Source organism: Bubalus bubalis, chromosome 1 (genome assembly GCF_019923935.1).
Source record: "Bubalus bubalis isolate 160015118507 breed Murrah chromosome 1, NDDB_SH_1, whole genome shotgun sequence".
NCBI classification, from domain to species: Eukaryota; Metazoa; Chordata; class Mammalia; order Artiodactyla; family Bovidae; genus Bubalus; species Bubalus bubalis.
The window spans coordinates 68,185,152-68,201,207 of record NC_059157.1 but is presented as its reverse complement, the minus strand read 5'-3'; the positions used below and the strand labels follow the sequence as shown (position 1 = coordinate 68,201,207).

The following is a 16,056-nucleotide window of genomic DNA, read 5'->3' as shown; positions in this document are numbered from 1 at the left end:
AACAAGATAACAGCTGGTGAGGCATTACCAGGGCATGGGGACACTGGGCATGAGCATTACAGGGAAGGGGGTACAGGGTATAAGGAGAGACAAAAGGCAACTTGGGTGACTTCCTCAGAATTCCCTGGAATCCAGGGAAGCGCATGTAGGATTTGATTGTGTCAGTGGTGAGGATAAACTAACCAGCTCCTTCCATTCCACCCCCAACTTAGCTTGTGGAATTTTAGTAAGGATGAACAGTCTTCTAAATATAACCCCCATGAAGTCCAATAATTTTGGAGATCTTTAAAAATTCCTCATATTTGAACTCATCATAAGAGTTCTAAAACTAGGGGGTTTCAGGTTTAGAGCCATCATTTTCTCGAATCTGCATCTCAAGTAGAATCAAAACTAAGAAGACTGCTCAGGAATCAGGAAGAAGCAAAAGGTATTTATTATTAACTTACAAGTAGCCCTTGATTCAGGCATGTCATTTCCCTTTTATCAGATGGAAGGGGCAGGGCAGTTGAGTCTGCTTGGGCCATTCATTCTCTTGGTTTCAAGAAGGGTGGGGAGAGCAGATATGGTTTTTTAATTTTCTTTTTATTGTAAAATATAACACATCCATGCAGAAAAGAACATAAGACATAAAACTAAAGATTAATTAATGAATGTAAAGCAAGAAGCCACTTAGCTACCAAACCAATGTCAGGAAATAACCCAATAACCAGCACCTTACTTTTCTATAAAAATAAAAACCACTTTTTCTTGAAAAAGAAGCTTCCAAAACAATATATTTTATTTTAGCTCATTGTGGAAATATATATAAATTGACTCATATTTCAAGCATGCTTTTGTGTCTGGCTTCTTTCAATTATCAGTATATTTGTGATATTAGACCACATTGTCAGGTATAAATGTAGTCACTCATTTGTAATCATTCATTGCTATACACTATTTCATTGACACACATACCACAACTTATTTATCCATTCTTCTGTTGATGGACATATGTTGTTTCAAATTTAAGGTTAATATGTGTTAATACTATGAACATCCTTGAACACACACATTAATGCATATTTGAAAGCACATGTGTTGGTCACATACCTAGGAATAGAATTGCTGGTTATAGAATATGAGTATATTCAATTTTAATAAATGATCCTAAACAAATTGCCAAAGAGGTTGTACCAATTTATACCACTACCAAACAACATACAAGTATCTCTGCTGTTTTACATACCCTCCAATAGATGGTCTTGTCAGGCTTTTTAATTTTAGTCATTCTGGTAGGCATGTGGTATTACATGAGGTTTTAATTTAAATGTTTCTGCTTACTGAACTTTCCAGTGCCTAGTTGGAATTTCCCTTTTGTAAAATGTCTGATCAAGTCTTGATTTAATTAAGTTCCATTTTTCTTTATTACTGATATACACGACTTACTTACCAGTTTTCCTGTTTTGGCTTGCTATTAGCTTTCATGAAGGGTTCTTTAATAAGTTCTTAATTTTAATACAATCAGACATCTTAATGTTTCAATTTGGGTTACGGATTTTCATGCACATAAAACTAAAAACAGAACTACCATTGATCCAGCAGTTCCACTCCTGGGTATATATCTGGAGTAAATTAAAACACTAATTTAAAAAGATACATGCTCCCCAGTGTTCACAGTAGTACTATATACAAGGGCCATGACAGGAAGCAACCAAAGTGCCCATCAACAGATTACTGGATTAAGAAGTGAATGGAATATTATACAGCCATAAAGTGAAATATTGCCATTTGCAGCAATGTGGATAGAGCTAGAGAATATGCATAGTGAAATAAGTCAAAGAAAAACAAATACTATATGATATCACTTATAGGTGCAATTTAAAATATAATTCAAATAAATGTATATAAAAAACAGAAACAGAGTCACAGATATAGAAAATGAAACTACCAAAGGGGCTAGCTACCAAAGGGGAGAAAATAGGGGGAGGGACAAACTAGGAGCATGGGATTAATACATTAAACAGACAAGCAACAAGGCTTTACTGCATAGCATGGGGAATGATACCCAATATCTTATAATAACCTATGGTGGAATATAATCTGTAAAACAAACAAACAGAAACACTATGATGTGTATCTGAAACTTACACAATATTGTAAATCAACTATTCTTCAATTTAAAAAATGAAACCCAGAAAAAATGAGAATAATTTTCATACTATCCAGCAGTATCAAAATCATAATAAATCTAATAAGTTCCATAACTCTGTATTTTACTTTACTGACTTTTTTGTCTATCCTTACGCTAATATACTTTTGAACTGTGGTGTTGGAGAAGACTCTTGAGAGTCCCTTGGACTGCAAGGAAATCCAACCAGTCAATTCTGAAGGAGATCAGTCCTGGGTGTTCATTGGAAGGACTGATGCTAAAGCTGAAACTCCAATACTTTGGCCACCTCATGCGAAGAGTTGACTCATTGGAAATGACTCTGATGCTGGGAGGGATTGGGGGCAGGAGGAGAAGGGGACGACAGAGGATGAGAGGGCTGGATGGCATCACTGACTCGATGGACGTGAGTCTGAGTGAACTCCAGGAGTTGGTGATGGACAGGGAGGCCTGGCATGCTGCGATTCATGGGGTTGCAAAGAGTCGGACACGACTGAGCGACTGAACTGACTGAACTGAACTGAACACTAATATGACACTGTCTTCATTACTACCATAAGATTTAATAACTAGAAGAACATGTCTTTGTGCTTTTTCTTCTTCAAGAATACTTCAATGGTACTTGACCCTTTTCATTTCACATTAATCTTATAATTAGCTTGTGAGGTTATTTTTTTTTAAATGATTGGCTTTTAATAAAGATTGCACTAGGGCTGCAAGTTAGCTTGCAAAAAATTGACATGTATATAATATTCATGTTTGTATATGTGGTTTACTATCTTTTGATCAGTATTTTGGTCTACAATGTTTAGCGGTTTTCTGCATAATGTGCTTATGCAATTTTATTGAGTTATTACCAGGTATGCTATATTACAATGGCATAATTCTAGAATTTTATTTGCTAAGTCCTATAGCTGGTTTCTAGAAAGAATTGAATTTTGTATATATAACTTATATTCAACAACCTTGCTAATTTTTCCTGTGAATTCTAATTAATTATCTAGAGATTCTTTGGGGTTATCTATTTATGCAAAATATCATCTGGAAATGATTTTATACTCTTATATCTTTTAATACATTTCTCCCCTTACTGCACTGAAGACATACAATTAAATGTTGCTGCAGAATGACAAGGACGGTGTCCTTGTCCAGTCCCCAGTCTCAAAAAGAAAGTCTTCCATATTCCATTGGCAATATGACATTTTCTATTGATTTTTGGATAGGTATGCTTTACCAGATTGTGGACTTTTACTTTTGTTTCCAATTTGTCAATTTTTCCCATACATAAATCCTCCCTAGAGCTTTTTCTGCATTTACATGAGATCACTAAATGAATTTTCTCTTCTTTTAATGAGATGAATTAAGAAGTTGATTTTTGAATGGTAAACTAAGTTAACTTCTTAATAATAAATCCAAGTTGGATGTGATTTGATACCAACTTTATATGCTGCTGGTTTACTAGTGTGATACTTGATACAGAATTTTTGCATCTTTGTTTTTAACAGAGAATGTCCAGCAAACTATCTTTTCTTCAGTGTCTTTCTTTTGACATTAAGTTTGTGATGGCCTTCTCAAACATTTACAAACCATTTCCTATTTACTTTTTATTACCTGAAAGTGTGTGTAAAAGTGGTCTTATTTATCACTTATTTATTTAGTAGAAAACAAAAATTTGCCTGGGTATTTAGTTGGAAGGCTTTAAATTGCAGTGTCTATTTCATCAATAATTATAAAACTTCAAATTTTCCCTTTTCATTTGTCAGAAAATGCTTTTGCTTTTTCATAAGAATTTTTCTACTTTACATATCATAGCATATGGCAATATATTTTCATATTTATCTTAAATGTCACTCATTATATTGTATTACAATGATTGTAATACCTATAGTATCTATAACACTATTTCCTTTACTTGTATTGATACTGTGTTTTCTCCCCTCGTCCTATTTTTTCTCTACAAGGACCACTTAATCTGGAAGTAAAGTACAAATTTTTGGCTTTTTTAATCACTTCTAACTGACTTTTTATTCCATTTTTATACATTTTTATTAGTTTCTTTCTCAATATCTATAGGTGTGCTTTTTGATTAACTCTTAATTTCTGAAGTAGATGCTTTTTTGTTGTTGTTGTTCAGTCTTTAAGTCATGACCAACTCTGCAACCCCATGGACTGCAGCATGCCAGGCTTCCCTGTCCTTCACTGTCTCCCAGAGTTGCTCAGATTCATCTCCTTTGAGTCAGTGATGCTATCTAAACATCTGTTGTCCCCTTCCCCTTTTGCCTTTAATCTTTCTCAGCATCAGGGTCTTTTTCAATGAGTCAACTCTTCCCATCAGGTGGCCAAAGTACTGAAGCTCCAGCTTCAGGATTAGTCCTTCCAATGAATATTAAGGCTTGATTTCCTTTAGGATCCACTAGTCTGATCTCCTTGCTGTTCAAAGGACTCTTAAGAGTCTTCTCCAGCACCACCGTTGGAAAGCATCAATTCTTGGGGACTCAGCCTTCTTTATGGTCCAACTCTCACATCCATATACGACTACTGGACAAACCATAGCTTTGACTATATGGGCCTTTGTCACCAAAGTGATGTCTCTGCTTTTTACCACACTGTCTAGATTTGATAGATGCTTAGATTATTGATTTTTTTAATCTTTTAAAATATCTGTATTAAAAGCTGGACATTTACTTCTAGTCATGATTCCAACAAATTTTAATACGTAGTAACTTTAATACCATTGAATTAAAATATTTTATATTTCCATTATTATTTATTCTTCCCTCATTAGTTGTCTAAAACTGTTCTATAAATATATGAATTATCAACTTATATTTTTATCTATTTATAGTTTAATTTATTTGATTATAGAGAATATTACTCTTTATGCTTCCAGCTGTATGAAATATTTACATTTAATGGTATAGCTCGGTTTAATGTTCCCATTATTTACTTTTATTTACTTGCCTGCTTTATGCGATTCTTTCTCTCCTTGCCTTCTTTTGGACTTAAACACAACTGTTTCACTTTTGTCCTCCATTAGCATGGAAGTCATGTATTCTTATATACTTTTTTATCTTTTTAAATACCTAGAGATTTAACAGAAAGCCTTGATTTATGAACACCAAATGCTGACAATTACTTTTAAACTTTCTTACATATAATTAAGGAGCAAAGAATGCTTGAACTTCATTTAACAGCCCTAACAATATACTATTTTTGTATTTTAATTCTCTATACATTCAAAATTCTGTAAAACAATGACAATGTTTTATGCCATCAATATTCATTTAAATTGAAGTATGTTTTACCATTTTCAGTGCTCTTGCTTCCTGAATAGCCCTAAAAGGATAATTTTCCTTCTTTTGATGATAATTTATCTCAGTGTATACTTGTCTGAAACTGTATAGTTTCATTTTTTTCCTGAAACACACTGCAATACTAGGAAGCTATTTTCTTTCAACATATTGAAAATATAACTCTATTCTTTCTTAACTTTCATTGTTCCTCTTGAGAAATTAGTTGTAATTTAGATCTTTATTCATTTAATTTTTTTAAATTTAAATTTATTTATTTTAATAGAGGCTAATTACTTTACAATATTGTATTGGTTTTGCCATACATCAACATGAATCCGCCACAGGTATACATATTCATTTAATTTTATGTTATATGCTTTAATGTGGTCTTTTCTGTAAATTTATCATCATATGTCTCAATGAGTTTGTCTATTTATTCACATTGGAATTAACTGTGCATTTCAATTTTGTGATTGATTATAATTCCTGAGTTTTTAGAAATTCTGAGATATTATCCTTAAATATCACTTCTGTTCCATTTTTCTCTCTTTTTATTTGGAATCTGAATGAAATATGATTGACCTTCTTGCTATTTATCCTATGAACCTCTTACCTCTCTGTATTGTCTATTTTATTTGCTTTTTGCTCTGTATTGGATCTTTTTTCTTCATTCTAGAGATAGACTTATCACCGATTTCCCAAGTCACATGCTTTATCTTTGTACCTGATTCAAATTTTTTGTTAAACCCACTCAAAAATTGTCAATTAACTTACTTCTTAGGTTAAGAACTATTATTATTTTTATCAAATAGAATAGGTCATATTTATACTTAAATATCATTCTCTGCTGATATTTCCAATCTTATCTATCTCTTTGAAAATAATAAGCACATTTTAGCCAGTGTAGAATTATTCCAATAGTCAGATACCTACGGGTCTGTTTCTATTAACTATTTTTTTTTCTATTAACTATTGTTTCTTGGTTCTCATATGTGTTTCTTGCTTCAAGTGTACCTGGCTATCTCCAATGGATGCTGGACATTTTAAAATACATTTATAAAAATAATTTGAGACCACAGATGACATGATCCTTGTACATAAAGGACTATCATTTGCTTCTATCAGATACCTAGAAGGTCTGATAATCTAAGAACTCCTTAAACACAACTTAATATGTGAGGTTTTTCTGGATAACATTGAATTACTAAAAGCTTGCAATATAAACCAGACTATAAAAAGTCTGGCTTGTTTCAAGCTTATTGTTACTTCTATAGTGCTAGCCTTTGGGGTCTAAAAAAATAGCATAAGATGTTTTACAACATCTTATGAGGGTTTCAAAAACACTTTTCATACTCTCTACATCAGAAAACCATCCATGAGACAAGGAACTCCAAATGACCAGTTCACCTCCCTGGAGTGTTGTTGTTTTTTTTAATGTTCTGGATATTGAACTGATAATTTTTTTTCCTAATATCCCAGAAAGAATATTTACTCAGATTATCTAATCAACAATTATGAAAGGCAACATAGCTTCTTTAACATAAACATCTGAATAAAGACAAGAATTACTGGTAAGTAGAAAATGCACTCGTGGGTTAATATTTCAGGAAAGAGAAATCTGTCAGGTTATGTGCTGACCTCAAGTATCTTATTCAGGGATTCCTTGAAACCAGTGAATATGTAGTATCAAAAATCTGTGTTCCTCACTGGTGATAGCCATAAAAAGATCAATTAAAGGTGCCAATTTATGGCACCTAGTGGCAAGTCATATTTGATAAACTGAGTCATCAAAAGATATTAAGAATATGCTATGCTATGCTAAGTCACTTCAGTCGTGTCCGACTCTGTGCGACCCCATAGACGGCAGCCCACCAGGCTTCCCCGTCCCTGGGATTCTCCAGGCAAGAACACTGGAGTGGGTTTCCATTTCCTTCTCCAATGCATGAAAGGGAAAAGTGAAAGTGAAGTAGCTCAGTCATGTCCAACTCTTAGCGACCCCATGGACTGCAGCCTACCAGGCTCCTCCGTCCATGGGATTTTCCAGGCAAGAGTACTGGAGTGGGGTGCCATTGCCTTCTCCGATTATAAGACAATCCAAAAATTTTATTAAGAAAACTAAAAAATGCAAACAAAAAGCAATAAAATGTATGAAACATTAATTCAAAAGGCCATAAGCAGAACTGAAGCTGGAATTTCAAAAGAACTGCAGAGTACCTGATGCTGTCATGTGTGGAAATGTTAGGGTGATATCAAGGGCTCAAGATTAGAAAGACATAAAAGGCTGAGGGTGTCATATTAGAATTACGAAACTTTAGACAATGACCCTGTATGATGTAGATGAACTTACATTCCAAATAAAGAGCATAATTGTTCTGCTTATAGGCTCAGCACACTGGCATGTAGACATAGAAGTTGAAAACTTGTCACCTATTGCATTAATGGTATTTATATCTCACAAAATCACTGATATCGATTCTCCCAGAGTAAACTCAGGATAATATAGGAGCAAATAAATTACCTGGGTCAAAGAGAAAACTGAGCTGAAGAAACAGCAAATTGGGAACCATCTTTGGGTCACTTTCTCCTGTCTGTATCATGGCACTATATCTTTCCCATGCCACCAACCATAACACATGTAAATTACTAGTTAATCTGAGCAACATACTGGTGAAGTGAAGATACCGGAATCAAAAGACACTATTTCAAATTGTGACTCTGCCTCTTACTGACTTTGTCACTTTGACCCAAGCCTCTCCGTCAGCAAAAAGGGGATGAAAATGTTTACTTATTTCATGGGGATTTAGGAGCATTCCAAAATTAATCCACATAAGTAATTTAAAGTGATTAGTGTATACGAAGTACTCAATATCAGTTTCAATACAGGAAGGAGATCAGGGCCATCTAAAATATTTCTGGAAAGTGTTTGTCCAAGGTACTCTGGCCAAAACTATCAATAATGAGTTAGACATTTAGAGGAAAATACTTTAAAATCTTTAGGGAAAATTATTCTTTCTCTGTGCTTCAATATATGTGCTCAGTTTGAGTTGATATACAACAAAGTGATAAAATGAGAAGAGAGAAGAGTAACCTAAATATATCAGGAATATTAAGCATGGGGGAAATTGTGATCAAATCAATAAAATTATTAATAGAATGAAAGGATGAAGTATAATTTTTTATCAAATTTCCGTTTTTTAGGATGATGTGACAGTTCCTAAAAACTGTGTGTCATTTTACACCACAGAATAAACTAACTCTAAGAAATGTTGCTTGTGGGAAATATAATAATCATATAATTTCAGACTAAACACTTCATCCACTACTGTTTCCTTTTCATCTTCCCCAGTGTCCACATCGCTTTTTGCAATTTCAAATAAGTAAGAAATAAATCCTGCATTGTTACCATTGGTATCAGTATGGATGACATCCACAAAATTTGCATCAGTGTAATCTAATCTGCCATTTGATGGTTTTCCAGAGAACTGTGGCCCAGCAGGATCAAGGCCTGAAATACAAGAAAGAAATTATTAATATATTAAACAAGTTATATTACAGAGTTATTATCACAAGCTTGCATTATTATTAATTATATACAGAACAGGTTTAAACCTGTCCAAAAACATATCTAAAGATAAATTAAATTAGATGAATAGCAAGTTATCTGTTTTATTTGAATAACATTATTCCCAATCTTGAGTTTATCAATGATGCAATGTCAAGCCACACTACACATACTTTGACAAAATATTGTGGCTTTCTTTAGGACATTCATTTAACAAGTAATTACGAATATGCTGGTAGTAAAATTCTATTTAATAGAAAGTAACTACTACTCCTCCTGAGGGGGGAAAATAATAAATATTATCCTGGTCCTATCTTCAACCTCATTCCATACCAGCTCATCCTGGGTCTATTGAAAAGTCTAAAATGATTTTAAGTGCAATTTGAGCTGTGGGATAAAACATATTTATTATTAGCTTATCATTCATTTCTCAGAAAAGTTTACTGCACACAAAAAAGAAAAAATATATTAAAAGTGTTATAAAAGATAATATTATTTCTAGTGTATTCAGAATTCTAAGTAAAATTCTAAGCTCATGATCTACTGCAGAGTATCAAAAAATGATGAGGAAGAGATGAAATGAAATGCCTTGAGAACATCTATTCAATAGGGCAATAATTATCTTAAAAAGATATTTTAAAAATAAAATATAATGTTGCTTATCTCAATCTTCTATTAACCCTAGTTTATTTGGCCCACATGACTGAAGAGTTGTTGTTGCTCAGTCACTCAGTCATGTCCAACTCTATGCAACAAAATGGATTGCAGCCCAGCAGGCATCCCTGTCCTTCACCATCTCTGGGAGTTTGCGCAAACTCATGTTCATTGAGTAGGTGATGCAATCCAACCATCTGGTCCTCTGTCATCCCCTTCTCCTCCTGCCTTCAATCTTTTCCAGCATCAGGATCTTTTCTAGTGAGTCAGCTCTTCACATCTTGTGGCCAAAGTATTGAAGCTTCAGCTTCGGCATCAGTCCTTCCAATGAATATTGAGGGTTGATTTCCTTTAGGAAATCACAAAATAAAGTCTCTGTTTCCATTGTTTCCCCATCTATTTGCCATGAAGTAATGGGATTGGATCACATGAAGTGATGGGAAACAATGGAAACATTGAGAGATTTTATTTTGGGGGGGCTCCAAAATCACTGCAGATGGGGACTTGCAGCCATGAAATTAAAAGACGCTTACTCCTTGAAAGAAAAGCTATGACCAACCTAAACAGGCTTTTAAAAAGCAGAGATATTTGGCAAAACTAATACAATTATGTAAAGTTTAAAAATAAAATAAAATTTAAAAAATAATAATAAATAAATAAATAAATTATCAAATAAATTGAATGTCAAAAAAAAAAAAAAAGGCAGAGACATTACTTTGCTGACCAAGGTCTCTAGTCAAAGCTATAGTTTTTCTACTAGTCATGTATGGATGTGAGAGTTGGACTACAAAGAAAGCTGAGTGTTGAAGAATTGATGCTTTTGAACTGTGGTGTTGGAGAGTCCCTTGGACTACAAGGAGATCAAAGCAGTCAATCCTAAAGGAAACCAACCTTCAATATTCATTGGAAGGACTGATGCTGAAGCTGAAACTCCAATACTCTGGCCACCTGATGTGAAGAACTGACTCATTGAAAAAACCCTGATACTGGGAAAGACTGAAGGCAGGAGGAGAAGGGGATGACAGAGGATGAGATGGTTGGATGGTATCACCAACTTGATGGGCATGAGTTGAGCAAACTATGGAAGTTGGTGATGGACAGGGAGCCCTGGTGTGCTTCAGTCCGTGGGGTCACAAAAAGTCAGACATAACTGAGCAACTAAACTGAACTGAACTGATGGGACCAGATGCCATAATCTTAGTTTTTTGAATGTTGAGTTTTAAGCCAGCTTTTCCACTCTCCTCTTTCACCTTTATCAAGTGGCTCTTTACTTCCTCTTTGCTTTCTGCCATAAGGGTGGTGTCATCTGCATATCTGAGGTTGCTGATATTTCTCATGGAAATCTTGATTCCACCTTGTGATTCATCCAGCCCAGCATTTCGCATGATGTACTCTACATATAAGTTAAATAAGCAGGATGACCATATGCAGCCTTCACATACTCCTTTCCCAATTTTGAACCAGTCTGTTGTTCCATGTCTGGTTTTAACTGCTGCTTCTTGACTTGCATACAGGTTTCACAAGAGGCAGGTAAGGTGGTCTGGTATTCCCATCTCTTTAAGAATTTTCCACAGTTTGTTGTGATCCATCCAGACAAAGGCTTCTGCATATTCAGTGAAGCAGAAGTAGATGTTTTTCTGGAATTCTCTTGCTTTTTCTATGATCCAATGGTTGTTAGATCTGACATAACTGAATGAAGCAGAAATTTCTCTCTTCCTGTAAATTGCCCCGATGTAAATCCAACACGTTTGCTGGCTTTTAAACCCTGATGATTGCTTGGCATGTGGAGCCATTCTAACTAGTCTAATATGTGAATAAACACATCTTAAAATAAAGTAGGCTGGCCAAACTGAGCTACTATGGTGGTTGAAAGAGAATAGGCTTTGGATGCCAGAGATCTTTGTATAAATCCTGGCTTAGATGTTACTAAAATTTTGACCCTCCTGAATTTATTCAGTTATCCTCAATTTTCACATCCTTTATAAGGAAGATAAAATTAAGACTGATGAAAGAAAGTAAGGTATACTTAAGGTCTTTAAAGACTCTAAATATCTATAAACAATTTATTCACTTCTCCCCTCCCCCTTTGCTTAAGACTCTAGTATTAACATTTGAAATTACTATAATTCTTCTTGGAATAGATCTCAATAATTCTAGAAAGTTAAATTAACTGGGAAAAGATACTATTCTTCTAGTTTTAAAATCACTGCCATTCCTAAAGGGAGGCCTGAAAATCCATGTCAGCATTATTTGGTTACTAAGCTTTATGAAGGCAGTAACTTTGTTAAGGAAATACAATGAGAACTGGGGTCCAGAATCTCCCAGGTATAAATACCAACTCCTGTTTCTCTCTTCACGTGTTCAATTAAAAATTTCAAAAAAATTAAATTATATCAAAGTTTCTAAAAATTAAATATATGATAACAGGTTATATTATTAGTTAATACATGAAAAAAGTTTTGCATGTGTAAAAGTTCTAATGGGTAAAACTTTCCTCAGGATTGTTACAATAAGGTCTCCTTAAAATTCACATGCACAATTAATTCACATGCAAAAATAAATCATTCCCCTTCCATTTCTATATGGGTCACTTAAGTTTGGTTAAGGAATAAGTAAGACTTAAGAGTCTAACTAAAACAAAGACCAGTCTTTGAATATAATATAGAAAAATGATGAATGTTTGTGCATTGTTTCCATTGCTTAAATATTGCCCCTGTTAAATAAAGTAACAATTTCTGAAACTTAAAAGTATACTAAACCATTAATTTTATCAAAAACACTTAAAATAAATAAATATAATTTTAAAATATTTTACCTGTTATTCTTCCAACTCGACCATGAAATATCTTTCCAACAAATCCACTAATATGAGCCCCTAAGCTCACACCTATGAAATGAAAATTATCAAGAGATGCTCCATGCTTCTGCAATTCAAAATGCAGTGTTACAATTTTCATTTCAGAAAGTCACAAATTATGCCTCATTGCATCAGTGTTCTAAAAATCATTATTTTTTCTGGTTTAGTCCACTTCTGGGAGACAGGGAATACAATTTTATAATTTTAAACAACTATATCTTCGTTCAACTTTTTAAATAAAATATCTGATTTTTCTTTACATATTAATACCAATAAATTTTTATCTAGAAAAGCATATGTAAAATAATATATTTAATTATTTTGTAATAATAAAAATAAAACATATTTGGATACTTTGTGCTAGTGACCTTGATAAGTGCTATATAAATCTCATATTTAATATTCACAAAGTCCTATGAGCTATTTATTTTTATCCATTGCCTAAAACTTTCCCTAACACCTATTAAATGCTTAATAAATATGGTTTTATAGTGAATTGCCCAAAGTCATATATACTTACTACTATAAGGGAAAAAGATAGATTTCAAGTCCAGGTCTGTTTAACTTCAAAATATAAACTAACCTGCCTCCTTGTTTTATCTGTAAATTGTGTCAAAACTTGAGGAAGACTGAACAATGTGAATATCCACCCTTACTTTAGAGATGATAAAATGAGATGCAGGGATTTTAAGTGACTTCTCCTGATTACAAGCTGGAGAGCTGCTGCTGCTGCTGCTGCTACTAAGTTGCTTCAGTCGTGTCCAACTCTGTGCGACCCCATAGACTCTGTGCAGCCCACCAGCCTCCTCCCTCCAGCTGGAGAGCAAAGGAGTCAAATTTTCAAAGCCCAAGTTTTGATCACCTCCTAGACTTGCAGCTCAGGAGAGGGGTATGGTAACATTAGGAGCTTAAACAAGGGAGAATCTCTCTTATTATATTCTCTTACAGTCTCAGGAAGCAGGTCATGGTCCAGTCTACACAGTCACACCTCTGATGGCTGATAGAAAGATGTGGAACATTTAGTCTAATGAGAAACTAGATTCTGATTTCCCAGACATGGGGTGATAATTTTCTTCAAAATTTCTCAGACCAGTACCTGCAACCTCCAGGGAGTATCACTCTCAACTGTAGTGCTATTGAATTTTTCATCCTTTATTATTAATATGGAGCCATTGCAAGGAAAAGCACTGTTAGAAATTTATCTAACATTAGACTTTTCCTAAACTTCTGTATTTAATATTCACAAGTTCCACACTTTGACGTACATATGTATTAAGTATAGAAAAGACCACTGCAAAAAGGAAAAATTACTTATGCAATTTTCAGGCTATCAGTAAGAACAAGTGAATCAATAGCCCTCTGTTTTCAGAGGGATGGTTTGGTTTTGTCCAAATTTGTGGATGTAAAAATAATAATGATAGCTGATTTCATTCAATGATTATTACATAAACAAACACTGGTTAAGAATTAATTTCCCATAACACTTAAATAAAATATTGTTATAAAGTTTTGTTATCCCAAATGAATAGACAGAAACGAGGCAGAATGGTTAAGCTATTGCTCAGACTCACACTGACAGTGTGGATTTGGTGGTCTTTCAATCCCTCTAGTCTGACTTCTAAAAACTACGTACAACTGTTTCTTGGATCTATGATGCTTGCTAAATTTCAGCAGAGGCTTGGAAGTTCAGCATAACAGAACTCGAAGGTGGATTTCAAGCTCAAGAATGACCCCAAGTCTTTTATCACCTTTCTTTCTCTTGAGCACCATTACTACGACCTCTCTCTAGAACAGACATAGATCTCTAGATCTCCGTATACACTGACTTAAAGATCATTTGAAACACAGATGGACCTAGAACTGGCCTGAAATTATTTAACCGGACTTCACTTAAACCGGATAAGCCTAAAAGGAACTGAGACCTGCCTCCAAGGTGGCAAAAGTACGCTACTCTTCAAGTTGTTTTTCACTTTGACCAATGTACACTTTGTCATTTTAGACATATCTTAGAAAATATATCGAAAAAGTCTAATGATTAAATAGTTTATTTCCTCTCTCCACATAAAATCACCCACTAATCCTGAAGTCAGCATAGGCAGAATTTAAAAAAAAAAAAACAAAAATCTTGAAATATTTTAAGATAAAATATGATAATTGAGTCTTTAAGATAACTTTAAAAAATAAGATAGGCCATGTCTAGGTACAGAATTATTCATTAACACAAAAGAAACATGGCTGCATATGTGAAGCACATCAACACAGTAATTCTTCACACTTGTGCAGTAATTCTTGATTAACAAAGTCTTAAAGGAAATAGTATTTACTTTATCACCTTTTTGTAGTATTATAAAACCACCATTTATTGTATAACATATACAACCCATAAAATTCCAGACTTACCAAAAGATTCTGAATGTACCTACTCAAACTGACAGCAACTTTCCTGGTATTTTTAACTGCCCTAACATAAAGAAAAGTTGTAGCTCCTCGATTCCAGTCTACTACAATTATATTCATATCATCTTGGTTCAACAAAATCCTCACAAAGTTCTGAAGCCATGAAGGAGTGGAGCCCAGTGGTCTGTATCCATGAATCAGCCAGACTGCTTTCTTGCTTGTGTTGAAATTAACGTTAAGTGAGTCATTCTTCTCAAACAGTGATTCAGCACAAGTCGGGTTCTTCCTTGTATACAACATCAAAGATATCTCCATTTGGGGATTAAACAGATCTCTGAAGGAATCCTTTAAACTTAGATGAGAGAATTCAAGGCATGGTGCCTTATTCTCTGAAATTAAAAAAAAAAAAGTCAGTCAAGCTAAGTATTGAGATAGTATTTATTTGATTCTATTCTTGTCACTGCTGCAAAGGAAATACTTGAACTTGGAGGGTGTGGAGGATTTTATTTTATTAGCAGTTTAACATAATATACTGAGCAACTGCAATGTTGAAAGTAATTCATTGATTACTTAAGTAGACTTTTTGAACTAGATGTATTCAAAATTTACAATAAAATATAGAAATGAATGTGGCTGGCTAAAAATTAAGAATTAGTTTTATCAGTACAAAATAGCAATGATGTGATTGAAATCATTAATATTGTTAATAAGGAAAGTGTTATACATAGCAATAAAAGTCCACAAGTTGATATGAATTTTAACAATTTTGCAGAAGAATATCAAGATATAGATAATAAGCATTAGGAAAAAATATATTTTACCTGACTAGTGATCAAATAAAAACAAAAATATATCAATTTCTTCCTATCAAATTAAACACAATGAAAAAATCATTTTAATATGTAATACTTATAAGGGTAAATGTAACAAAGATTCATATATATGGATGCTCAGAGCAAAAGTTGATACTTCATTTTGAAATTGTATATGTGTGTATGTGTATACCACACATACAAAATATTAAAAATATTTAGTCTTCCTGATTTTCTTGCCTAGAGTTACACTAATGAAATGAGCACTGTGTTAAATATAAATACATTAATTATAGGGTTATGCATAATCACACAAAAATTTAAAACACCTTAGT

The 16,056-nt window shown here is 33.6% G+C and overlaps 1 protein-coding gene across 5 annotated transcripts in view; it reads right to left on the bottom strand.

Moving 5' to 3' along the window:
- LIPI (lipase I) overlaps window positions 1-15,294 on the bottom strand; it is a 57,642-nt gene extending 42,348 nt beyond the window's left edge. For all 5 annotated transcript variants that reach the window (XM_025282377.3, XM_044942106.2, XM_044942007.2 and 2 more), the window contains exons 1-3: window positions 14,913-15,294; window positions 12,471-12,579; window positions 8,843-8,944 (exon numbers count right to left, since the gene is read on the bottom strand). In XM_025282377.3, the coding sequence (XP_025138162.3) occupies window positions 8,843-8,944; window positions 12,471-12,579; window positions 14,913-15,224 (523 nt within the window). In that variant the 5' untranslated portion in view covers window positions 15,225-15,294. The remainder of the gene's footprint in view (window positions 1-8,842; window positions 8,945-12,470; window positions 12,580-14,912) is intronic.
- Between the last annotated feature and the right edge of the window lie 762 nt (window positions 15,295-16,056).